At 41.9% G+C, this 27,528-nt stretch overlaps 1 protein-coding gene across 1 annotated transcript in view; it reads left to right on the top strand.

The window, feature by feature from the left end:
- Positions 1 to 27,528, top strand: part of RREB1 (ras responsive element binding protein 1) — a 145,909-nt gene that overhangs the window by 73,732 nt on the left and 44,649 nt on the right. Inside the window, exons 6-7 of the mRNA XM_006025213.3 lie at positions 16,935 to 17,079; positions 18,396 to 18,535. Of these exons, the coding sequence (XP_006025275.1) occupies positions 16,935 to 17,079; positions 18,396 to 18,535 (285 nt within the window). The remainder of the gene's footprint in view (positions 1 to 16,934; positions 17,080 to 18,395; positions 18,536 to 27,528) is intronic.

Consider the following 27,528-nt stretch of genomic DNA (forward strand, 5'->3'; position numbering starts at 1 on the left):
ATGTCCTGTTACTTTGAAACCCACTACTGGAATAGGTACAGTGTGACCCAAAGCACTGTTAGGGCTCACGATGGATCCTGCATCTGGAAGAATTGTTGTTTGAATCAGTGGAGTTCAGTCTTTTTGGTTGATGTGCCACAAGTCAGGCCTGCCCCCGACCTGAGTACCACTCTGATCTGCTTCCTCTACCTGGTCTGCTACTCTGCTTTCTGCCCTGTACTCCCTACCCAAACTCCTTCTCTGCTTTCTGCTTCCTGCCTGTGCTCCCTGCCTGATCTCCTGCTCTGCCCTCTGCCCTATCTGCTGCTGTGCTGTCTGCCCCTTCCCTGATCTGTCATTTGACATACAGAAATTGCCTGTGCCACCTGTGCAGGTTGGCCACCCCAGTTTTAAATGAACAGATGTGTAGGCCACTTGGCCTTGGATGGAGAATTCTTTAATTTTTCATTTATCTGCATTTCATTTCCATGATATTGACTGAGCATCTTCAACAGTAGAACTGCTGTTCTACTGATTGTTATAATGGCAAATATCGGTTGGGGGTTCAAGTAGGGACCAGTGGAAGAGGGGAAAGTTAGCAGTATAAAAAGCTGCTTGCTGTAACATCAATTTTTTCCTGGGGAATGTTGGGAAGAGTAGATCCATTACTACTTCTGTGCAGTAAAATACACATGCGTCCCATGGTCTTTGGACAGGTGTTATTTTTTTTAATTATATGAAAAAGTATTTAAAAAAAAATTCTTAAAATAGTACTATGTTGGAACCAAAAACCTTAACTTGCAAGTTCCTTCAACTGGAACCAAGTCCAGAAGAGAGATCAGTCTGTAGGAGAATGTTACTTGGAACTCGCAGAACTACGTGTGTGCCAAAAAAGTTGATTCTTAGTCGCAGTGCATGGCAGGATGTGTAAAAGTGGGTCTTCTGTAAAAATTGAAAACCATAGTTGAACCAGAATTATTTTGATGGAAGAATCTTAAATCAGCACTACAGAAGAATTTTAATCTACACCCTTACTTTTCCCCTAGCTGTATGCTGTTGGTGTGTCCAATAATTAGCAGATAATATATTGCAAAGTCCTCTGGGCTTTGGTTCTAATAGGAGGTTGAAAGTGCTGCCTCTGGAAATACAGCCAAACAAGAGTTGTTCTATTACTATATGTTTGGTTGTATCTTTTGCAGGGAAGCTGGGGATGGCCAGGACTGCTTGCCTGTCTTGCTTTCATGATCAAGCTGAGACAGAGTAAAACTTGCTAAGGTCTTCATGTAAAAGCTGAAAATATCCCCAGGCTTTTCCAAAAGGTTCCCTTCTGGATACTGCATGAGCCATGAATCCTGTTCCAGTTCTATGCCCAAGGATAGTCTCTTCATTTTTCTGCTTGATAAAGAAAATTTTTCTAGCAATCTTAAACATTAATTTCTTATAAATCCCAGAAGAGAAGTGTCAGATAGGCTGGGAGTTTGCTACAGTTTTCATTCTCTCTTCATTGCTTCTCCCTGGTGGGCTATTAAAGATTCCATAGGAGGGTCCATGAGGAACAGTGGGATGGCCTCTGCATTTCAACCACAAATACGGCCTCTCATTAAAATAGGCTCCAGTGTCAAAAGCTAATTGTAAGTGCTCAGCTACTGCTTCCAGTGCTTGTCCGCAAGTGTGAATTCCAGGGTGCCAAGAATGTATGAAATGTACTGTGTGCAACCAAAAGCCCATTCTTGTATTGCTTTCTTTCTCCCCACACCTAAATAATACCCGAATGGGTCTACCCACATAAGTGCTACATAAGAAGATTTTTATAGCGTCTCAGGGACAGGTCTCAAAGTCGTTCAGCAGTACAACTGCCTGCAAGTCTTGAAATTCATATCACGGATCCAATTTCAGAAGCTGTGCTGTGAAGCAAACTGTTGCAAAGGCTCTGATCAAAGAAGATATTCCCATGGACCGAGAGGGACAGACTTCCATCTTCAGCTCCCTCTGTGCAAAAATGAAGCTTATTTCCTACCTATGGGGACTTTTTACCATCTTGTACCATTTTTACTTTTCTCAGCCTGACCAAGGGATTTTGATCCCGAAAGCTTGCAGAAAAGGACCATTTTCTTGCGATTTCCCAGTTGGTCTAATAAAAGATCATTTTGGAACCAAGAGTTCTAGTTTTTTGTATATCTTTAAGTTAAGAAGGCACTTTCACCCTCAGTCTTATATTCTTTTCCAGTGCCTTACTATTTTCTTGACCTTTTTGGAAAGCATAAAGTAGACTATGCTCTTCCTGCAGCTGTTTTTATTATCAGGAAATGGTATGGTTCTGCTTTTCAGTTTAAGATTTTTTTTTTTTCCCAGAAACCAGTTTTCCCTCTTTTGTGTGTTTCAAGAACTTGAAAGCATCCTAGATTTAAAACATGGCTGTTCAGGTGATTCTTCGGTCAGTGGGGAACATACAATTTTTGTGACAGCTCCTGAACGTTGGTTGGGAAATGAGTGAGATCATTTGCACTCTCTGTGTTGTAAGTGGTTTCCTTGCTCTTTAAATGAAGGTGCATGTGCCAAGTGGTGACACGTATCGGTACACATACTCTGGATATTTGCACACAGCTATCTCCTCTGCCTGCATTCCTTAAGGCCTTGCCAAACCATCTTTTCCATGCAACCCACCCATGAAGTTCTGTATTAATTATGGTGTTTGATCTGTTCTGATGTGGGTGTTATGTTGTTGTAGGGTTCAAAGATTGAATTCCTACAAGCTAATTGTACATGCAGTCCTGTGCTAGTTTTATATCCAGCTTCTTCACATGTGGGTTTTGTACATAGTCAGATGTGCTGACAAACTTTTTCTTCCCCTTAAAATAGGGAAATGTGGCCTAATTGTGACATACCATTGGCCATTTTCTGGTTGCTATTTTTAGAAGTGCCTAGGGAAAAAGTAATGGGAAATGGGGCAATGAAAACCCTTGAACAACTTTTCAAACTTCAACTTACATGCTTGTTGGTAACCCCCGGCACAGGTGCCATTGTGGCACTCGAAGGCATTTTGTTCGGCATGCACGCCTCAGGGCGGATGGCAGGGAAGGGACCAGGGCTGCACTGCCTCAACAAGGATCAGGCACCTCGTGGCTCCCCCACCATCTGCCCCAGGCACGCCAACATCTTACAAGTCGGTCACGGGTGTTTTCGGCACTCTGCCCAAAAACATTGCTGATCCCTTCTTTAAGGTAAATTAAACCAAAAAAGAGCATTTTCCACACTATCTCCAAGTGTAATTTTACACAAAAAAATTATGACAGAGTTAGCAGAATACAAAATTCTGCCTTTGTACAATATGGTCAACTTATACTTTATTTATGAATAGTAAGGAATGATCTGATACGTTCATTTGAAATAAGATTGCATTAAATTGCTCTGCATTTAGGTTTTCATTCTCTTGTGCATTAAGATTTGCCTCTTTTCAGCTCCTGAGAAAGTTTTGGTTTAAATTAAATTACAGTTGAGCAGCGTTCCCTAACTTGAACTAAATATATGTAGGGGTGTCAGCTGAGCATGTCGTATTTGACAGGATTTCCAACATATTCCTATGCTGAATTTAATGGAATTAATCCGTTTAAAGTACTGTGACATAAGAGAGACTTCAGCAGGTGCCTATATTCTGTTTCTTGATCAGGGAAAAGACACCACACTTAGAACCAGAAGTTTCTTCAAATACAGTAACAGTTTATTTTAATTATCATTGTAGCAGAAAACTGACCTGTAACAATTTTTTAAAAAATATTTCTATTTTTTAAAAGCTATTTTCTTGTATTATATTCATTACTAAAAATGAAAAAGTTAGTGAAAACTTGGGCTAGATGAAGACTAAAACTATCAGCTGATACACTCTGATTAACTGTTCACTTACTGGGACTCCAAGTTGAGGACAAGAAAAACTGGCAGTAAAAAGGTACAACAATAAGTAGAGTCAGGCCACAATAGTTTATTTTACTGTAAATCTTACTATAAACTCTACTGACCAGTGGTCAATGAGAACTGAATTAATGCTTTTTTTAAAAGGTCCCAAACAACTTTTTTTTTTTCTACAAATGCTCAGTAACAGAGGACATTAATCACTTTTTATAAAGAAGTACAAGATAAGATAAGATAAACTGTCTGTGTATGAAGAGAGGTTTTTTATGACATAACTTAAAAACAGCTGTCATAAATTAAGAGAGATGTTAAAGGAGCTGTTACATCCAAGTATGCAACAGTTCAATGGACCAAAAGAGCTTTATGGAGATGGCATTACAGGCTTGTACTCCACTCACTGCCTTCAAACACTATCCTCCTCCATCTCAATTATCATTAAAGACCAGCAGAGGAAGTTAACACACAAAAACAAATGTTGAGATCTGATTAAGATCATGAGAAGCAAGGAAGTTCAGTGTTAAGATTTATACTCTGACCTTAATTAGCTCCATTGTTCTTGAGAGTTGAAGCATACACAATGAGGAATGCTATACTTGCATTTCCAGACCCCTTCAGTATCTAAACATAAGAATGAGTCCAGGATACTCTTAAGCCCTAGGCATGTGTGTTTGTTGTCTCAGATCATCTAAACAGTACACAGATCTGACACTGATCATTTTAAGACAGGCTTCTGTTTTTGCGCTGTGCTCATGACAGGGTTGGATTTCTGGTTTGGAGGTGTGTGTAGGGGGGGAAGGTGGTCTCAAGTATAGAAGGGTGAGACCACCCTCAGCAGCAACAGTGACATAAATCCTCCATATAATAGCATGTAGTCAGCGTAGTTTAGTGCTCCTTTGTTATCCTTGTCATGGCTCAAATGAGCATGGGCCACTTGATAGATTAGATACTAATCACAGAACACGTGGCTCCTTCAGACCTTTTCCTTATTTTGTAAGTGCGTGCCCAGGAACATCACCCACTTCGAAGGTTTAAGTTTACTGTTATCACAGGAATGCTGTTCTCTCCCATCTCCATCTTGGACATGAACCTTAAAAAGAATCTCAGTTGAGCAAGCGCTAGTGATTTAAGAACACATTGGAGACCTACACGTGTTTTCTTTTGCTTTAATCCCAGTATTACAGTGATTTGACACAGATGCAGCGTTTTAAGAATAACTGAGAATGTAATATTGCAGACATTTAAGGAGATTGTGCGTGTGTATGCGTGTTGTTTCCTTACCTGTAACTGAATTGGATAATTTGACAGCTGATAAGGTACTTTATTAGGAGTGTTCTCTGCCTGTTGGAATAACATCCTCACGTGTCCTTCTGCATGTATATGCATATACAAGAAAACCCCTCATTGCTGTAGTAACTAGTTCATAATCACAGTGTCTTAATGTGTTTTCAGTTTATTTTAACCACTGGCTGAAAAGAGAATGAAGAAAACTCTTTGACCATCTCCAGCTGGGCTTGTGCTAGCTCTAGTTCCACCTTAACATGTTGTCTAGCTTTAACTTTCCCCCTAATATCTAACCTGTTCAACCTGTTTTGGCGTAGCATGCTAGAACCAGCAAACTGCAGCATGTACCCTCTGTCAACTTCTCCTTTAAACCTCCCCTCCAAAAAACCCCAGAAACCCCCCCCAAAAAACAAAACCAAACAAACTGTTGCTTTAGGAAGAAAAAGGAGACAAAAACTCAACATTTGGATTCACTGTGAGCCTGTCACTCAGTTTTTTTTTTTTTATTATGCCAGCATGTGACACTGAATATGCTATTGGTTTTCTGCTTGGGGAAAATGTCTGTTTATGTAGACTGGTGGAGTTATTATATAATAGGTAGGCTGTGCTGAGTTTACAGATACTGCTTTGCCTCTTGGTGTTCTCTCCAATTCAGGCTGTCAAAGTAAGCTATAGAAGGGCCTCCTCCAAAGTCTGCTAAGGTCAATGGAAAAATTCTGAGGCCCTCAAACAGTAACACTCCTGAACAAACTGGCCAGCACCTCATGGGGGAAGCTATCATAAGAGGAAGACAGAACTGTTCCTCCTTTTACAGCTCATAAGTGTTTTGCAGTAGAGACATCCACATGTATTTTGGCATGTGAAACCTCTGGAGTGACCAACTTGAAACTGGGGAAGAGGAGGATGTGAAAGGTCGTATCTGTGGATTGCATTTAAGTTCATGTCTCTGTACAAGTTCCTAATCTTTGGTCTGTGTTCCACAGAGCAGTTTCTTGTGGCTTGAGAAAAGCAGGCTGACTCTTCTCAGCTTTCTTTTTCCAGCTCTCTTACTGATTTTTACAAAAAGACTTCTAGAAACATGTTAACAATTTTCCTAACGCTGCTTTCCAGCATAAACAGTTGCTCAAGTTCCCCAGGGATGCTGTGAGGTCCCAAATGGGTGGGGAAGGTCGGTCACAGGAGTGGAGGGGGACATGGACTATAAGAAATCTCTGTTAGGCATACTGTATGAATCTGCCATGTGAAGGAAAGGGTTTGGAGAATTCCTACAAAGGATGATGGGACCTCTGCGCACACATCTGTGTCTCCTCTTCCCAGGGGTAACGAGGTACTTAGCAACCACTCATCTGTTCCACTTATATGGTGGTGCAGACGCATTGATGTCTTCAATACACAGTGCATCGTCTTGGTGTGGTGGTGAGGGGAGCTCTAGCTAGAGCACCTTCAGCATTACTGTTGTTTTTTTCTTTTTATGCTGTATAATGCAATAAATTGTACTGCGTTGACCATTACCAGCGTGTTTAGAGGGCAGCGAACGGACTAGGCTCTGACTGATTCTGGAAACAGTCTTTTGTCATGTTTGTTTCTAAACAAATAAAAATGTATCAAATCATCCAACCATGTATGTTTTTAATGGTAAAATTTTTTTCTTCCTGTTCACAGTGCTCTGCATCTGATGTTGATGTGATGAGAGCTACTACAGTTGCTCTTATTTTCTCATGAAAGCTGTATTTTTTTTTTTTTTAAAGGAACATCTGAGGAAATTAATACAGACATCCAAATGTGTGGGCCACTGGCAAGGCTTTACACTTGTGTTAATAAATGCAGCCCAGCTAGGGATTTCCGTAAAGCAACCCCTCAAAGTTCACAAAGACACAGACAGGGGCCTCTGAAGGAAATGAGCTTATACATTTAACTCTGCCACTCAGCAGGGAGAGTTTCTTACCTCCAGAAAGTTTCCCTGTCTTACTTGGCATTGTTATATGTCCCTGTCCGAAATACTGTACGACGTCTCTTAAGTGAGCTAGGTGGGGCAGTACTGGGAAGCACGTATTACATTTCCTTCATCTTTTACGTTCTTTCTGTCTCCATTTGTGCAAGAGCAGATTAAAATTGCAAGTGAACACATTTTTTTCCCTTTCCCCTGTGGGAAAACTTGTCTTTAAAAGCATGTACTGAATCACTTTCCTATTGCAGCATCATTAGGCTGCATTTGCCGCTTTTTTTTCTTTCTGAGGTGTTATGGCAACACTTGGTGGAGAGCGGAGATACTGTTGAGCAAAGATGGGAGTGCTGTTGTATCAGTCTCAGCCTGTTCGAACTTGTCTGCTACGTAGCAAGCTAGAGAGAGCCTTTTAATGCAGCATACAAGGGTTGCTTTACAGAAATGGTACTTTCCATTTTGCTTTGTAGATGGCATCTTTTTCCCTTCACTTTCACAAATTGTTGCTATTCCTTCCCTCCCCCAATTTCTTGGAAAAGCAAATATTCCTCTGAGGTGAACGTGCTGAAAAGTGCATGTCTGTGTGTTGCCTATGTTCTCAAGTACTATGTACTGGCAGACTTCATAAAGATTAATGCCGCAGTGACTAAAGTTCATGGGCTTCACTAGTAAATCCATAAAGGAATTTATTCATCAGAATTTGAAGGTAATTGTGTGCAGTCTTTGCAATCCTAGGACTTTCGGGCAGTCTTGGTAGTTCTAAACAAACCTCAATATTGTCATTGTGATGATATCTGACATCCTGTTGAGGCTTTGTTTGTTTGTTTTATTCCACAGGGTTTGGGGGTTTTTTGCTCTGTCTTGGTAAACCTCAGCTTGCTTTCAGGAACTGGCCCAAGACAGTAGGATGAATTTCCACAGGAAGGAGCTAAGGGACATCATGTACCCTGCCACATTGGGCTCCGTGTGCAAGGTGGTTTCTATGGCGGTGCCGCCTCCAGTATAAATATATTAAGAGGCCATGCATGTACACATATGTCTATGTAAAATATATTGTAAAATTCCAAAACCAAATGCTGTTGGCTTTACAGACCCATGGAGACTCAGTAAGAGAACAAACACAATGACAGATGTCAATCACATCATTCACTGCTTTACTGTAAGACTCTTGACTGAGAGCCCAATTCTGTTCTACCTGTTAGGCATCTAAGTGGACTTAGGCACCCAAATGTCTCTTAAAGTCCTGAAAATTCATTATTTCATCTACCTTTTTAACACACATTCTCTGACCCTTAAGATTTGAGTTACAGAAAAATGGGAGGAGGGCCCAGCCACCTTTTACATTAACTTCATTTGCAGGCACTTGAGCAGGGTGGAACAGAATCGCACTTTGGGTACCTGTGTTTGCTTACACACTTAGTAAGCGGGGTAGAACGTAGTTCTTTTTGTAAAGATCACAGGGGTAAGAACTTATATAGTCCAGAATTACTGTTGTTTTTATTCAGTAGCACCTGGAAGCTCCGGTTGTTGGTAGGGACCCTGCAGTAATAACCCTTTTACAAATGTAGAACAAAAGAAAAAGACACCAAAGAATAGCCTTTAGCTTCTGTCCTATATGGGACTTTCAGCAGTGACCCTTTGGAGAATCTGGAAATAGATGCATCATGATGACCTACTGTGGCTGGTAGCGTTGCCAGCTTTTAAAAATGTCATTAAACTGTTATTTTTTCTTCTACAGCTGTTTCACTCTGGCCTTTATAAGCTCTATGTTAAGTGAACCCTCCCGTTTGAGTGGAACTATATAAAGTTTAGCTAGGGTTCAGGGGGCTTAGAGTTCTTTCTGCACAGAGCAAACTGCAGCATTGGGGCCTTCTGTTTTATGCTTAAATAGTACAACTTTGGGAACAAAAGAATACAAAATGAAACTACTCTCTGTTCTTATTAAACTGCTCTAAACTTCCAGCGAAGTAGCTAATCCTTGCTTCCACATACCCCTCCACTGGAACTGTTTGCCGCACCCTGCTCTTCTGATGGGGTCAGTGTGCTCCAGTGCATTATGTTAGGTTTCTTATTAGCTTTGCAAGAGCTGTACAGACTTCTCTTGTTGCTGGTCATCCTTGCCTACCCTAGCCATGAGACATTTAGCACCACAGGAATATATGAAACATACGCCAACATTTTAGCAATGAAATTTTCCCTTGGTTGCACCAGAAGGTTGACCAGGTGGTTGGGATTTTGGTGTCAAACTCTTTCAATTTAGGAAGAGGTGTCCCTTTTTTTTTTTTTTTTTTACAGAATAACAAATTTTATTTAGCCATTAAGAAAAACAGCAAAGGAAAGCCTTCCAAATAGTGATTGTGTTTGATTTCAGAATTAGCTGCATCTTGGATTACACCTGCTAATGATGGACGCGTTGGAGTCTCATAAGTAGCTGCTATCCATAAGTAGGAGTCAAAATATTGTCTGTACAGATTCTCTACATGTTTTGACACACAAACAACTGAATGTTTAACCATAGGGTATGGCATCACTGTTTTTTGAACAAAAACTCTAGTTGCCTTCACATGACACTAGGGCAAGGGTTGACAGTATTTGTATTGACTGGGCATGTCTACATGAGATGTTTACTGCACAGTTAGCTAATTAACTGTGTAGTAAATGTCTCAGCATCTACACATGAAACTAATAAACTCTACAGGAGGGTAGGACTTGTAAATATTCCCTGCTGCAGAGTTTTTTCGTGTTCAGCAGTGCACGTATAGATGCTGACTGGCTGGCTGGGGGGCAAGGGGGTCTGGCACAGAAACACCCTTGTGCCCCATCCAGCCCCTCCACAGCACATTGAGCCCAGTCGGAGCAGCCCTAGGGCTGTCAGGCTGACCCCCGGGGTCTCTTGCTAGCCAGGGCTGCTCCAGCTGGGCTTCATGTGCTGGGCATCACTAAACTCTGGAGCAATAAGCACCAGTTGCACATGTAGATGTGGCCGTTGACTCTTGAAAACACTGCTGCTCAAACCCACTTTCTCCTATTGCTTCAAATGCTAGAACTATATCTTAAGGAAGAAGCTTTGGGTTCCTTTATAGTATCAGGCCATCCGGTTGAAGAAAGAACTGTGAAGTAGAACAAAATGCTAATAATTGTGCAGATGTTTTGAGAAACAAATGTTTCAGAATAGGTCCTGGGTTTGATATGAATAGATTTTTAAGTTGAGATTGTCATTAAAACACTTTGTGGTCCGTAGGAAGCCTAGAAAGATTAAATGGACCACGTTCTGACCTGTGTGGTATATTGAGCAGCTCCCTGGATTTTATGTGATTGCCCAGGGTTGAAGTTGGGGTGAAATGGGGCCATATTTTATAAAACTGATTTCTTGAATTTTTAATGACAGATATGTCCTTTGCTGTGGGCTGTTGAAAATACAGGTTTAATTTTTTCCCCCTATGGTAACATTATTGTTAACAGAGAAGAAAACAGAAGTACAGTGAAAGATGAAAGTTACAGTGATATTATCAGCAAAATTGTGGTAGGGCTGCTGACTTGGTGTGTGTCTCTAGTTTAGCCTTCCACAGGATGATGAGCATAGTGACTGATGTCTCACTTTGAAGGAATCATGTATATTGTAAGGGAGTGGTGGTTGGAGGAGGTAAAAGCATCATGGTTCTTGAGGGGAGAGCGATGTGTTTCTTAGTCTAATGTAAGACATAGGTTGCTTTGCACCTCTTTTCAGGTGTCAGATGTTTGGGTACTGTGCTTTGGAATTTGGGGTTGGGTTGTGAGGTTAAACCCAAAAATGAGATGGCGAGAAGAAAAGGCTGTGTGCAGTGCGGTAGCACATCTGGTAGCAAAAGTGAAGACCACTGCAGAGAAGTATAGAATGGGGATCAGCAACCTACAGCACCTCCTCCCCCCCCGGTGAGTTGGATCTGGCCTGACAGGTGATTTTTAGTGTGGCGTGTAGAGTTGGGACATCGGTGGCAATTTGACAGTGGGGAGAATTGACGTCAAAGGAGGCAGCATTGGTGACTAGGCTGCAAGCAGCAGGCTGCCTTTTGGACCAGGCTCCACTAATGCAGCCTGCCACTCATCCTTGGCGACTGGTAGGGGGTGCACGGGGGTGCACGTGCCCCCCCTGATGGGAATGGTGCCCCCCCCGATGGCCAACACTGATGCTGTCGGTAGTGCTGGTGCCCCCCCGACAGGGCCACTGCATCGACGGCTTCTGTGGGTGCCCCCCCAGGGTCAGGAGGCACCAGTCACTCATGCCACTCATGCCAGTTTCTACTTATCCTATATCCTTTCTAGTTCTAATATCCTTTCTAGTGTGCTCCATCAAAATGGCAGAAGAGTGTTCGTATGCATACAGTAAGTCTGTGCTCAGAAATGTATCTGGATTTTATGTGGGACTTTCCCAACCAGACCTCACTGGAACTGCTGGCTGCTTTCCTTGTGGATCCACTGTTCCTCTGGTCAGACCTGTCTGGGACCAAGCTATCCCAACTGCAAACCAGTACTGCTTGTACTCCGGAAGTAGGGAGAGGGATTCTTTGTGGAAGCTGGTCAAAGGCTGTGAATGTTACACTTTTTTTTTCTTCTTATTGCGTATGTTCTCCACAGGAACTGCTTGGCTCTCAGCAGTATTTTAGATCTCCAGAAAGTTTGTCTTCTGAACACATGAGCTTGTGTCTTTAACACTCCTTCCTGAAGATCAAGGCAGCACTGTTTCTAGAGATCAAAGGCAAACCACAAGAAGGGACCACTGGTGGTACTGACCAAACTTTTTGGTTTGTTGTAGGACTTGGTCTCTTACCTGTTCAACTGGAGCCACCCTAGGGGAGCAAAAGAACCGAAAATCTTCAGAAATGTTTTTTCAGTAGCAGTAGTGCTGGAATAGACACACTTCAGCCTCTTAAAAGTAAATTGTAGGTCAGAGTACAGCTGCAGGAGGTCGGGAGGGGAAGAGAAGCAGCTTTTTTCTTTTTGTACCACTTCATTTAGGTATGAGTGTTTATCCACGTGACTTTCAGAGCTCAGCTGTCATGGGGATGGAGAGTAGCCCTTGGGGAGAAAGGGAAGATGACACTTATAGAGGATATGGGGTAAAAGGCATTAAAGCCGATAGAAAAATGACTGTTTTGCTAGAGGGCTGACTCAAGATTGTGGCATGATTAGATAGATCACCTTGGCTCTCCTGTGGAGTTCTGTGTACAAGTTTGCTGTAATAGCTAGGTGGATCAAGAGATCCAAATAATTTGCATCACATTTCTTAAGCCTTAGAGATTAAAGATGAAACTGACCTTTTAAGACTGTCATGTCCATTCCTCCTTCTCATCCAGGGTTACTTACTACACATGACTCTCGTCTGGGACTTGTTCATCCTGGTTTTAAATATTTCAGGTACCAAGGCTTCCACCACTTCGCTTGATAAATTATTTTGCAGGCTGACAGCTGTGCTTGGAAGATTGTCCTGAAATTCAGCTTAATTTTTTCACTTCCTTAATTCCTGCCTGTCCTCCTCCCTCCCCTCCTTCAGTTGCACCCTCTTTTTCTGCCATAAACAATCCCCAAATGCATGTGCCTACACACGCAGGACCAGAGAGGATGGACTACTAGCAATCCAAAGCATAGTTTTCAGAGCACCTTTATAAAATTGCCATATTTCTCTGCTTGCACATCTGGTGGCACTCTATGCTCACTCCAGTCCACATACCTCCATACCAACCATATACCAGCTGAGAATCTAGCTCTCTGGACTGAAAGAGAAGCTTGTATAGAACTCCTTGGTTGACTTCAACATAGTCTGAATCAGCGTTTTTGGAGCTTGGTTGTCTGTTGGACTATCAGGTTTTCTATATGCTTTTTCTTCGTCATATCCTCTAAATTGTCACCTTGAATTTTGACCATTTTAAAAAACCTTATATATTGCTAATGGTGAAACCACAATGGTATGTGGTCAGTTTTCATTTTATAAGTATGACAGTATGGACAGGTCAAAATTTGACAATGATAATGGCTACAGTAGGGAAAATGTGCTAACTTTTAAGCACAGCTTTGCTTCTGTTCCCTTTGTATCTTGGCAAGCTAAACCATGAAGTTTTCAGTGCTTCATCTAAGATCTAATTAAGGGGAGCTCTTCTGAGGAAGGATAAGGCAATACAAATAAGTCTGTTTTCACGGTTGAGAAACTTCAAATGAATGAACCTTAGCAAAGGGCATGTTTAAGCATTAAAAAAGTGTGCAGTCTGACATCTGTTACAGTTGAGCACCTGTTGGGTGATGAAGTTTTTTTTCCAGGCAGAGTGAACTGTTCTTAATATCCCTGATGCAAAGTAAAAGAGATGGGGAGGGTGTCTATCCTTTCTACTATTTCTGTGTTATCTTCCCACTACCTTGGGTTGTTGCTGTAGCAATCTTCCTTTCCTCCACTCTTGACTAGATGCACTGAAACCCGTTCAGCTTGTCAAAGAAATAAACCTGCTTGTTGTATTGCAAACAGGTTGCAACTTTACATGAGAACTTGGGGATCTGCTGTCTTTTATTTTTCTTCACATGATTTCACAGGAGAGCCATCAGTGTCCGTGGTATTTGACCTACACCATGAAAGTCAAAGGTATAGTCAGGGTTTCCCCTGTTTATAGCTCAATAACTCAGGCTGCTTCCTTTCAAAGGGGCAGAATTAAAACCTGAAGGGTCTACAACTTTCTATGCTAATGGTCTTGAACTGCCAACAATCACTAGCACTCATTTGAATCAAAAGTAGTTGCACTGAAATCAGTGGCCTGAAGCAGATGGAGAAACAGGATGAGAGGAGAATGTCCTGAAGAATATATTCCCCATGTATAGCCACTAATGGGAATTATATCTGCTTCTGGGTAAGAGAATATAATCTTTAAACCAAGGGGGAAGATATTTTCTTTTTAGGGTGTAGAGTTTTTCCCAAGTTCTTTGTTTAATCACTTTTGCTTATATTAACTTTCTGAAGAAGCACCGGCCAAATAATGTTAGCTATAAAGGCACTGGCCAAACAGTGTTAGCTATGTATCAGTCACGCTGCCAAAAGTTAAATATGTAGGCCTAGTATATGAGTATGTAACACACATCCATATCTCACTTTCAGATTTGTACCTTAACTGGAAACCAACTTAAAAAAACAAAAACCCATCCCCTTGCTCGACTAGCTTTTTGCCTTGCCAGTGAGTTGAATGCTGAAGTTCTGACTTATTATTTCTTTCTTGTTGGTTTTATAAATTCATCTACCACCATTGCAGAGCAGTCCTAAAAAACAACCGGATCATGTTTTACTTCTTCACTCTGAACCTAGCTGATGACTCTTTATATCATAGATTTATTATCTAGGATTGGCCTGGAGAGTTCAGGGTGTTAGAGCAGTGCTAAAACCAAAGAAACCCCTACAATTGAGGGAGAGGTGTGTGGGAAGTGACTGGCCTCAGCACGTTTGGGGACCTTGACTGTAGACTTTATTTTTGTCTTTGGTGGTTTGTCTTTTTGTTTTGGTTTTTTTGTAAGCAGCTGTTCTAGAATAATGATGATGCCTGAATGTATCGTGCTATGCAAAACTAGACAGGCTGCTTCAAACACTTGCCATAAACCCAAACTACAAATAGGATGGATGTCTCTGTGCTCAGTTGTAGAGTTCTCACAAGGCCTCAGGAAAGGGCAGTGTTAGCATTCAGTTGCTTTGCTGTCCAAGTTATAATTTTGGTCCCTGGTTTTACTGCCTGTTCCTTGGGTGTGTTGGGGAGGGAATCACCTATTTCACTTGTTACACAGTCTTTCTACCTGTATGCTGCCTGGTACATCTTGTAGGGAAGATGGCTGTGCAGAGTCAAAGCTCTGACCACTCCCTTCTCAGCTCTTCAGGAAAGGGAGTAGTGACTTGGCACAGTTACCCCATGCTGTAGCTGATGTGGGGGGAGAGAAAACTACCCACCACTTTAGGGTCTTTTGGGAACGTAGTGGGAAACTCCAGGCTTACTCTCTAGTGGGTCTGATCCTATGAAGAGTTCAGGGCTGCTGACTTCAGTAGTAGTTCAAGGCAGTTGGCATCTGGCAGGATCAGTTTTGATCTTATACCACTTCTACATCAGAGTAATCCTTTTGATTAAACATGAAGTTATTCTGGTTTGCTCAGCTCTCGTTAAGATCTTGGGGCATTAACGAAAGATGCTTTTATTCAAGATTTTGATGCCCTTTTAAGGGAATGTAAATGAACATGTTGAACCACAGTTGCTCTGTTGGCTTCTGGCACCATGGGTTATATTGATCCTTTAGGTTATCTTAAAGTATTGAGACTTGACGCCCTAACTAAAATGGATTTATGTCTTAATATTCAGCTTGTAAAGGGAATGTACAGGACTCGTCTGGATTGCAGCAGTCTGTTGTATATAGACAATGACTGTGCAAAATCAAATTCATAAGGCAGTGCTGATCTCACCGCTCCCACTGGGACTTTCAGAAGGAGCTGAAGGGAATCAGCTACCCACGTTCCACCAGCGTTCTTGTAGTGTGGTTGGGCATTTTGTGTTCTCAGGTTGCTTTGAAAATCTTGGCCATATTGACTTCTTTAAACCAGGGGAAACATTGTGTAAACATTGCTTTCAATGTTGTGTCTGCCAACAGTAATGCTAAAACTTTTAATTGGTCCAAGGGGATATAAGAGGCAAGGTCCAATCTTCAAAGCACTTAAGTTATATAGATTTCCAGTGAGATGGAGGTGGCCAAATATCTGATTCACTTCTGAAAATGAAACTTGGGCTTCTGTGTTGTGTGTGTGAAAACTTGCCCAAAAGCTTGTAAATGTATAAAAGACTAGATATAATGCAGGCTTGAAACTACTTGTTTGGGGGCGGGGGGGAAAGAGGATCCAGGGCAGCAGGAAAAGGCAGCAGTGGCCAGTCTGAGAACCAGCCCACCTGAGACCTGAGCTCGGTCATTCCAGCCTGCCACTGGAAAACACTGTTGACAGCTGTGTTAAGGCCTTGGACTTTTAACAATCAGTCTAACTTTCATTTGGGGAGTACCAAACCTTGCATTTATGAATGGACTTTGATAATCACATGATTGTAAAAATGCATGGATGCATTTGAAATTAAAAACAAAGTACTTTGTTTTCAGTAAGAGGCAAGGATTTTTTGGGTGTTATCTTTTATTGGACCAGCTTGGGAGTAATCTTAGATAGGTACTTTATACCTGAAAGCTTTTCTAAGATCTATCCCAATATGCAGGTGGTCCAATAAAAGATATTGCCCCAGACAATACTTCCCTTTCACATGTTTTTTTTCAGTAAACTTCTGACAACTGCTATTTGGTATGAAACAAGAATAATTTAACTGTTGATAGTATGGGGTTGATAGTAAAATGGTTGCTATCAAGTTACCAGATATTGCTAGCTTTATAATACTGACTTTCTTTTGTAAGTTTTAAAGTTGGAAAAATCAACTGGAGACTTTATCATCTTAACTATGTAGGACATTTACACGGGGCATCTTAATATTTGGCTTGTGGTGTTTTTCTGAAGCTGCCTTCTGTTTTTTTGGTGATGCAGGTCCTGGCACAGAAAGTCAAGGTGCTTGACATCTAGTATGAGTAGATTTTGTGGACTTCTGCAAAGATTTCCTTCATGGGCCTGTAGTTAGTGTTTTGTGGAGTTATATGTTATACTTTGTTTTAAAAAGCAAAATCCAGTTTATGGGAGTTGTGCTTGTTAATTAATCCAAATACCGTTTTAAATATTTGTCTTTACAACTACACTGCATTGGAGGAGCCAGTCTGTATGCTGAAAGGCCATCTTCTTTTCTCCCCTGATTAGACACATGAAGATTCATGAGAAAGATCCAAACGGTGCTGCGAGTACGACTCCCCCATCTCCTCTGAAGCGCAGACGGCTGTCATCTAAAAGGAAACTTAGTCAAGAGGCTGAGACAGACAGGGAGGAACGGACCCCTGCAAAAAAGGTTCCTGCCAATGCATGCAGCAAATGATTTTCCTGACCACCTTTTTTTCCACATTTTGATTTCCGAGGCTCTTTCCTCTTATAATTTGCCTTTTCCATGAAAGCATCTTCCAGGCAAACACGTTCAGCTTATACTGAGATCTGTTTAAAATTAGCATATTCTTACTGGTTTAGTTAACATCTACTTACTAGTAAAATGAAAGCATTTCAGTATTTTACTTTTCTCTGTTTCAGTTGTTTTGGTTGTTTATTTTTTATTCTGGGTAATAAAAATTGGACGGGGAAGGGATAAAATTCTCCAGTTAGATTGAAGCTCAGTTTCTTTGGTAAGGGAAGGGTGCACATGGGTGTGTGTGGATGTGTTAATAAGTCTAAGTTCAGATCACTAATACTTTCTTCCAACCCTAACAATAGCTTAAATTTTTGTCCAGTTTCACTTTCAAGCTTCCCTACATTAGTAAAGGGGTGCAATATTTGAGTTGCAAAAATTTCAGGAAAATACAAATTTATTTGTGGGGAGTTCCCATGAAATTATTTGAAAAAATATTCATTTTCCATTTTAGGTTTCATAAAAGCTGGTTTATGCAAAATTTAAGTTTTGATGCCCTGGTTAACTTCACAGTATCCCTTTACAATCTCCAATTGGCAGGCAAGTAGCAACTCAGCGTAGAGAGATTCCCTGTTTCTGTGTGTACTTTTCTTTCTGTAATTGAAAGATGTCTATAGAAAACATGCATTATTTCGCTGCTCTTTAGATCACTTGAGTTAGTTGCTGTCTGGGATTCTCTGACATAAATAATTTAGGCTGACAGCCTGGTTTCCTGCAGGGGGAGGAAGAGGATAATGATGCTAGTTAAATGGTCAGCCTAGTTGAACGATCCTACACACACTTTTGTTCCTTATTTAGGTTTATGAATTGTTTAGTTCTAATGAGTGTATGTGATCAAGGGTGAAGTCGCTTCACCTTAGAAAGGATCAGTCCCCATTTAGCTAATGTCATGTTTATCCAGCTTCTCTCTCTCTGTCTCTGAAATGAGTCATTATCCTCTTCCTCCCCCTGCAGGAAACCAGGCTCAAAAGAGGATAATGATGCTAGTTAAATGGTCAGCCTAGTTGAACAATCCTACACACACTTTTGCTCCTTATTTAGGTTTATGAATTGTTTATGAAAATGAGTGATTTTCAGTAGCCTATAAAAAAAAAAAAAAAAAAAAAAAATGAGCTGCTACATGATAAAGGAAGGACTTTGGCTGAATTGCACGTTTGAACACGTTGCTTGCACTGAGTTCTTTTAACGTTTTTTTCATCTCGCTGAAGGTTGTTGAGGAAGCTCAGTCCAGTGAAGTGGAGAAGAAGACTGAGGAAGAAGTTTATCATTGTCCAGTGTGTTTCAAAGAATTTGTATGCAAGTATGGGCTGGAGACCCACATGGAGACGCATCCAGATAACTCACTGAGGTAAGAAGTAGGCTAGATGTACTTCTTAGCACCAGATGCAATGGGGGAAAGAAAAGGGGTGGATTTATACTGACTCGGTTTGTGGTGTGCAGAACAAGTTGCTTAACCTTTCTTCCTTAGAAGCCCCATCTGTAAGTGAGCAGGTCACAAGGATGCTGTGAGTCTTATTTTAACATGGCAAAAACAGCTGGTTTAAAAATAATGGGCATAGGTAATGTCAGAAAGCAAAATTTTGGTGGAGAAACCTGAAACTTGAAACATTTTGACAAGGGGTACTTACAGAATAATTTAGAGATGAGAAGTGTGGTAAGGCTGGTTATAGCTAACTGGTTTATAGCTGAACTCTGTTGTGGGGGGAAGAAGGAGATCTGGACCTGGACATTGCTAACTAAAGTAGCAAGTTGTGGAGAGATGTATTTAAAAAAACAAAAAAAAAGTTTGGATGAAACTAGGGTTTTCTTACTTATAAGACACCACCTTAATAAAAATGTGCCATTTTTATTAAGAGTCCTGGGACTAGTTGGGAAGTACCACATTTTTGTTTAAGGAAGAAAATATTTCCAAGTAGACAGCTCTTTTCTTTTTTTTTTAAGATGTGATTTAATTGGTTAGAAAAGTTGTATGCTTTGTACAGGTGGCTCCCTACCAAAAGTAGGACTCTTCCGGTACTATGTTTCCTGTTTTCAAAATAGAATAAGGTGAATCCAGATACATAAGGATATAAATGAGACAGATTCTGAGTCTAGTTTAAATGCTTACACAGGGAAGATCTGACATTTAAGAACAGCAGTGAATCAAACTGCTAAGCAGTGGCTGCATTTTCAGCTTATATTTGGAGAATGGCTCACATATGGAAAATATGGACACCTTGGTTTGCTTGATTCTTTACTCTTCTGAATAGACATCTATTTCTGACAGGTTTTTTTTCCTATCGGTTAGTATGCAGCAGGGCTGGAATAAACCTTTTTGTTAAAATACATTTTTAATTATTTCTAAGAACCTTTAAAGAAGTTGCAATCGTTTTAATTATTAGGGATTTTTTTAACTTAATCCATCAAAAGAGTGTGTTTGTTCTTTAAACAGAATTTAGTACTCCTTAATAAATCACATATATATTCTGAAAATAGCTGAAGTTCTTTCTGTTTTAGTATTATACATATTTCCCCCCTTCCTCCCCCTACAAATACACACTCACAGCGTAAGGAATGCTGAGAAAAGCTCTTCATAGAATACATTCAACTGAGCACATCAAATTCATCATGTCTTTGAGGCCTCCATCCTAGCATTTCAATGGAGATGTAGCATCATCCTGAGCCTGTATTCAGTGAAACTGAGAAGCTGTGTGAATTCTCTTGCTTCAGAGGATGGATCAAAGGAAGAAGCTCAGCCAGCCCTCAGGCCTGGCAGCAATGTAATCCGCTGCTGGGCACAGAGAGAGTTTCCCTGTAGTGTGGCAGAAGGAAGGCCATTGATAAAGCTCTTATTCCTGCACTGGGAAAACCAGTTTGTTTTTTTTAAATGGTTCCTGTTAGCAGAGTTGTTGTGGCCAGCAAGAACTGAAACAGTCTCGTGAACGTTAGCTGTGGTAACTTGGCTCTGTGAGCACAGAGGAAGCACATTCGGTGAGAGACTTTATGGGCTCGTCTCACTTAGGGTGAAAAGCGTATTTGTAAAATGTTTACTTTAGCATTTAAAACTTCATAGTTAAGACGGTGGTTCCTCTGGATTAGCTCACATGTTGAAATGCATCCTTAGTCTTGCCTGCTTCAGTGTATATTTTAAATCACATTGGCTAATGTGGTTTAGAAATGTACCTTCCATCCTAGGCTACACATTGGCGTTGACTGTGTGAGCAAGGCAAGGTAGGTAGGAGTTGTCACAAGGACTGCAAGCACTGAGAGGTCAAGTGGAGGCTCAGGACCACCACAAGTTACCTCAACAGAATACACTTTACACATTGAGCTCTATTTGTCCTAAAAGTTGTTTCCACTGACACCGGAGAAGGATTGGTCTTGGTGATCTCTTTGAGAGGGATAGCAGATAGAGGAAAGAATTTTCTTCAAAGATGGGTTGATATAGGTAGTTGTGATTGTGGTGGGGAAATAAACCATGTAAAATATTAGAAAGCTTTCCTTAAATTAGTGTGTTTTTTTTCATTTTAGAAAAACAAGGGTAAGGACTCCCCTAAAAAGAACTGAAAGGACTGTCACACCAACTTTTGTTGCTACAGGGTGGAGAGCAGGATATTAGGGTTTTATGGGTCAGGGTGGGAAAGCAGAAATTCTTGAATTAGACCTTGTCTCTCCTGGAGGATTGCCCTGGTCCAGCAGTCAGTGTCCACCCACCAGGATAGCCACACCATTGCAAACCACTGGTCTCTACCTTGCCTTCTATTTTGCACAAAGACAGGTGTGCCTCATCCTTTCTGAAACCAAAGGCAGCTTGAACAGCGTAAGGCCCCTGGCAGAAGTTACGCTTAAGATGCAATTAATCTGTTAATTGTGTCTTAAATAGTAACCTGGCTGCATTTCAGGAAATTTATGGTGCCATAAAAAGGGAAATATTTTTGTGGATTGTTTCCATTGTGCTTTAAATTGAACGTGTGGCAGGATTAAGACTGCCCTGGGGTCTCCATCTGGCCCCAGTGTGGTTTCCAGAGCCAGATGACAATCATCTATCTGATCACTAGCCAGCTCCAGGGTCTTCACCGGAGCCATTTTGAGCCCTGGTACGGTCCCAATCCAGCTGATGGTCAGGTGGTCATCAGTTGATTCTGGGGACCATACCAAGCCCTGTTGTGGTCATGGAGGCAGCTGACAGGTGATCATCAGGTACCCAGCTCTCAACTTGAAGGTTCAGGGGGAGCCCAGAATCATGGTCTGCACTGGCAAGTAGGACACAATTGGGATTTCATAGTTTCATAGTTTCATAGTTTTAGGGTCGGAAGGGACCTAATAGATCTTCTAGCCCGACCCCCCGCCAGGGCGGGAGAACAACAAAAGAACCCTAAACAAAAAACAGGACTCAAATGAGTCCAGCCAGGTAGGTATCCAGCCTCTTCTTAAAGATCCCCAGGGTAGGGGCCAGCACCACCTCCCTTGGAAGTTGATTCCAGCTCCTAGCCGTCCTAACTGTGAAGTAGTTTTTTCGGATGTCAATTTGATCCCCAATTTCCCCAAATTGTGCATCTTGCCATGCATGTGTTGCACGGCAGGAGGCAGAATTGTTGGGATCCAGGATCAGATTCCATTGCAACTTTAAACGGCCGTCTGTCAGTGGCTTAAGCTGTGGCTTCCTTATCTACACTTGAGATTTACTCAGCGGCAGCTGATTTTTATTTCAGAGCATATGTTATTGTAGCATAGACCATACCATTTCTTGCACACACATGTATAATACAAGTAGTATGTGGCCTTGCCATTGCTTGAATAAGAGCCCTTTCCCCAGTTGGAAGCTTATGCAGAGGCATATGCGTTAATAGGCTAAACATTGCTTGGCTTTTTTTTTTATTACTGTCATTTAGATTTGTCACTTGGCAGAAAACATTTCCCTGCGAACAGATCCTATCCCACAAGACAGAAAGGAAGTTTTTGGGTTTTGTTTCTAATGCCAAAAACCAGGACAGGTAACACTGCCCAGCCACTCCCAGCCTTTTAGTCCTCATGCAGGAGGCTGTAATTTATAGGGTGGGCCTTGAGACTTTCCAGTATTGTCAAAAGAACAGCTTTAAATCACAGGGTTCCTTCTTCAAAGTGAAAGAAAAAGCCACAGTGCATGTCTCCCTGACGGCTGCTTTTTTATGCAAAGCTCAGAGCTGGGAGCACCTCATTGTTTACTTACAGCAGAATAAACAATACTTAATCCATTGACTGTGTGAGAGGGGGCTCCCTTTTAGGAGAGTGTCTTTTGATTATGTAAAATCTCAAATTGTGTATCTTTGTCTGCTAATTATGGTAAGAACTACTCAACTCTGGGGGCAATAATAGAGACCTTTGTTATGCTAACAATTGGCTGAGGTACTGTATCTCCTTCATGGAATTAACCCCTCTGGTTAGGCTTTCATCCCATTGAAGCCACACCCTCATTAGCAACATTAGCTAGATAGAGCAAGGTTGTCTGGCTGATGTCTCCCAGTGGCCATTATCAGTGGGAGGTGGCACAACAGTGCTCTTTTTATCCTCTTTCTTCCCGGCTATCCCCTTCCCTCCCGCCCCCTCACTTGGATTATTTAAGGACGACAGCCACTTCCCTGCAGCCTGGGCCAACAGCAGGGCTCCATCTATTTTGGTGAGCCTGTATCAAAGTGCTGATATAATTAGCAGAGCTGAGAAATGCTGCTCAGTCAATTGGGAAGATGAGAAACCTCACACAGTGGGTTCCTTCTCTGCAAACTTCAGTGCCACCTCCTCAAACATGGGAATGCCTGGAAATGTCACCCGATAGAAGACTTGCAACTGCATCAGCAGCACCAGGGATCTAGACATAAGGATTTCCTGAAGAGAAACCTCAAGAAGCAGTGTGAGGTTTCTCTTCTTTCCCTTGGCAAGTACAATGGAACAGGCTTACTGTAAAATGCCTGGCGTTTTAAAAGTATGTATACCATAAAACCCCTCGCTAGGTTTCACTGTAACCAAAGCATATCCTTCATACTTTTTACCCCTATAGCTGCCATCAGTATTCACTTTACCAATGGTTTAAGGAGTTCATAATTTTTCTCCCTCCCAACTTCAGGAGGACATTTTTTTTTCTTGCCCCAATTTTATTTGGATAGTGGAGATGTGGGAGAAGCTAAATAATCTTGCAGTCCAGCACTGACTAGCTATTGAGAGTATTCTAGACACTTTTTAAATAGATTATTTTTAATTTTTCACAGCTAGCAACATATGACCAACTAATAAACCTTCAAATGTTTGCCTTTTACTGAGTGCCGGGTCTTTCTGTCACATTAAACTAATTTGGTTATGCAAAAGACATTTCTTTGGCTCATTCACGGTGTGTTTAATTACACAGGTACAACATTTTTTTTTTTTTATAGAACCCAAGAACCTGAAAACATAACCCACAGAAATCTGATTATGTTGAGCTTGACTCTTACACAAGTCATTGGTAGGACTGGGCATTTTAGATCTACCCTAAGGAAATCCATCAGTGACCTAGGAAAGAAATGGTAGTAAGAGGAGGCTCTTCTGCCATACCTGCAGTTTCTTGTCTTTCTGGCCTTATGACTCAACTTCTAGTGCATTTCTGATTCCATACACATGTGTATGTACACTCACACACTCACTTTTATTTAAAAGTTACAAACTATATAATTTAGTTATAATTCAACCTGACCTCAGCAAATATTTTACAAGAACAATAGGACAATTCTGTGACCCCTTAACAAATTTTAAGCAACTTTGCTTGAGAGACAAACAGGGTTTGTTTTGGGGGAGGAGGGCTATTATTTTTATTTTCTAAACTTCTCATAAACAGCCTGACCATTTTTGCTGAAACTTTCCACAAACAAAATCACTTTAAGGCAGGCACCTGTCATGGAAAATTTCACACAAATGGTCAGAGTTTGGTAAAGTCAATAAATAATTGAAAATTATCTCTTAAAATGAAAAGTGCAAGGCATTGCATCCCTGACTGTAAGTGGTGCTGCCAGCTCTTGAGTTTTCCAGAAAAATGATTGTGAAATTTTGTACCTTCGCTCACTCCCTCACGTGAAGTTTCTTGCATAAAATGTGGTGTGGTATGGCATCACAAAAGAGGATGCGATCGATTCCTGTGCCCCGGAGATGGGTTCCTGGATTTAAGGATTTTTTGGGGTAGGTTTGTCAGCATGATGTGACAACACTGACATCCTGCGTTTGCAAATCAGGTCAGGTTGATTAACCAGGTTTGCAGCAAGGTCCTAAGTAGAGAGAGGTAGTTAGCCCTGTTACTCTGAAGTCAGGCAGTAGGCTGGGCAGGGTGACACCTTGAAGACCAACTGGTTCAGAGAAGCATAATCTTTTGTAGGTGATAGCCTACTTCCTCAGATAGCAGTTTTCATGATGTTGGATAATCCCAAGCCTGTCACATGCTAGGATTTACACTGCTGGGAGATGAGTATAAAGAATTCCAGCACAGATGCACCCATTGACTCCTTAACCTGCATACTGCATGCAAAAACCCAGTAGCTTCACCTTTTTAATTAGTCATTGTTTTAAATTGCATTAGTGAGGATAGTTTACCCAGCTGAGTAACTGCTGTGAGACAGGGTGGGGCTAAATGGCTTTGAGCCAGAGGGGTCAGTTGCACGACATTGTCAATTCAATTTGCTTGCATCCTGTTCTGTTCCACGAGCTACTTGCTTGCATTGCTTAAACAATGTCTTGCTGCTAGAAACAAGGAACCACACTGATCCTGGTTACACCTTTTTAAAACCAGAGTAACTACTGTGAGCTTAACGAAGTCACCCCTGTGTATCTGGTTCCATATAGGTTTAGGTGCTGGAACAAAGCAACAAACTGTGGCTGAAAGTAATTCAGTGGTTTCAAGGAAAAAAAAAAAATGCAAGCCAAGCTGAAGAATGTATTGTATCTGTTCACTGACCAAGTTAAATAAAATAGAGAAGTAGAGCTAGTAGTATGTGGTTTATTAGAGTATCCATCTTACATAGGATGCAGTGCACTCTAGTGTTTTTTATTTAACAGAGAAAAATCCACAAAATCGAGCAAGGCCAGACCTGGAAACTGTGTGGTCACTTCAGGAAGTGCATTGTGATACGAGAGTGGGAATCCAAAGCTGCTGGATAGGATATCAGATGGTGAGTGGATGCAGAGAGGACATCCCTCGAGTGAAGCTGTGTAGGATGTCACATGGTGTTGAATATCCAGCTTTGTTACGAGAATAGAAACAGGGTGGTGTGCTGAGTGCACTGTAGGCAAGTGTGTCAGGCAGGAGGCAAAGGCATTGGCACTGGTATGGCTGGTCATTAACATCCTTGCCCATCCTGATTCCCAATTCTGTGTGTGGTTTAGTGTAGACAAGGACAAGCTACTCCTATTGTTACTTCATCCCTCTTTCATCTGCCCTTTGGCCCCTGCTATCATTAACGGGTTGTTAAAGCATAGGCCGAGGGTGAACAAAATGGCAGATCTGGCCAGCAGCCAGATTCCATTTCCCAGCAGCCCTTGCCTGCATGGCTGGGGCCAGTTTCCGTGGAGACCCCAGCCGCAGCTGCACTGTGACAGCAAGGCTGGGGTTGCGCTGGCAGGGTTCAGGGAAGGCAGGGGGCTGCTTTGGAGCTGCTGGGATCTTGCACTGGGGGCAGCTTGGTCGGGGCCAGGCCAGAGCCATGGTCTGCAGCGTGCACGCTCCAGGCAGGGGTGTACAGGCACTGGATCGCGGCTCTGCCCCGGCTCAGGATTACGCTATCGCTGCTTCAAGGTGTCAGGGCAGAGTTGTGATCCACTGCCTGCGCGCCTCTGCCTGGAGCGTGCAGGCTGCAGATCGCGGCTCTGCCCTGGCCCAACCAAGCTGCTCCCACAGCAAGATCCCAGTGACTCCAGAGCAGCCCCGTGCCCTGCCAACGTGGCTGGGGCTGGTGTCTATGGCAACCTCAGCCTTTTGCTATCACAGTGCAGCTGCAGCTGGGGTCTCCATGGAGACTGGCCCAAGCCATGTGGGCAGGGGGTCCTGGGAAATGGAGTCCATTACTGGCTGACTTTGGCCCTGGGCCAGACTTTGCCTGCCCTGGCATAGACCATAGCTCTTAGAGACAGGTTTTCCATCTGAGAACCTGTAGCAGATGAGTTTTCCTAACTTCTTCCCAAGCTTTTCAAATTGTAGCTTTTTGCTTTCTGTATCTGAACAAAAAATGTGGGGGCTGCATGGTCAGAGGAAGGTGTGAAAGGTGAGTTGGCATGTGTGGACAGGCACTTGGCTTTCCTCTGTGAGTCATGCAGGTAGGGACTTTGGTAGCTGCAAAGGGCTGCACCAATCACATTTTTTTCCAAGTGCACACTACTGTTCTTTAAATACTTGAATAAATTGTCCAGCAACTGTTTTCACACTTGTCAGTTTTAATTTAAGGCCTCAGAATTAAAAATTTAAGTTATGAGAGTGCACGCTACATTTTGGTTGTAAAAAATAACTGGGGGTCATTTTCTGTCTTTCCTTATTTGTGCCAAGTAAGACCTTTATTCTGTAAGTAATTTTGTTGAAATCAGCTGGGCTGTTTACAGAGTAAGGTGCAACTTGGAGGGCTCAAAACTTGGCCTGATTGTTAAAGAAATCAGTCATTGCTTATGCACAGAATTTATTAAGTCGCTGCCAAATTTTTGAAGGCTTTTTTTAAAAGGGTGGGGAAGGGAAGCCAGGACCTCACAGGCTAAAATGCGATTTTTATCTAGTAACAGTCAGCTTCACCTGAGTTGCTTTGAATATGGGAATCACGAGACAGTGAGGCTGAAACTAACTCTGCAGCATACCAGCAAGTTCTAAAGCATGACATCGCCCTGGCTTATATCAGGGCCGTGCTGGCTTCTACACATTGGTCCAGACAAGAAAAGTAACATGCAGCCTTTGGAATGCACATAGCATTGTGCCCTTGCTAAGCATCTTCCTATAAATAGAAAGCCTGATGAAGTGGTACCAGCCTTCCCTACAACCAACGGAGGCTTTGAAGTGGGGAGGGAGGTGGCTTTGAAGTGGGAAGGGGGTGACAGCGAGAAGGAGGAAGGGAACAAGGAAAAGAGTAAAAATAAAACAAAAGCAGGCCATCAAGGATAAGGGAAAATTTTAAACAGTCCCCACCTTTTGCTGACTAATTAGAGCAGCACTCATTGAAGCCTTGCTCTGTTGTTGGAAACCCACTGTGCTATAAAATGGAAATCTCTTCAGCCTTACGGCTGGCACAGGTTTTGCAAAGTGTGCACTCTTGTAATGGAGACAGTTTTTTGTCCTAAGAGAACCTGCTGAGTTTGAGTTGGGGAGGAGGAGGAGAGTAATGAGAGGGGGTA

Source organism: Alligator sinensis, unplaced genomic scaffold (genome assembly GCF_000455745.1).
Source record: "Alligator sinensis unplaced genomic scaffold, ASM45574v1 scaffold220_1, whole genome shotgun sequence".
NCBI lineage: Eukaryota > Metazoa > Chordata > Crocodylia > Alligatoridae > Alligator > Alligator sinensis.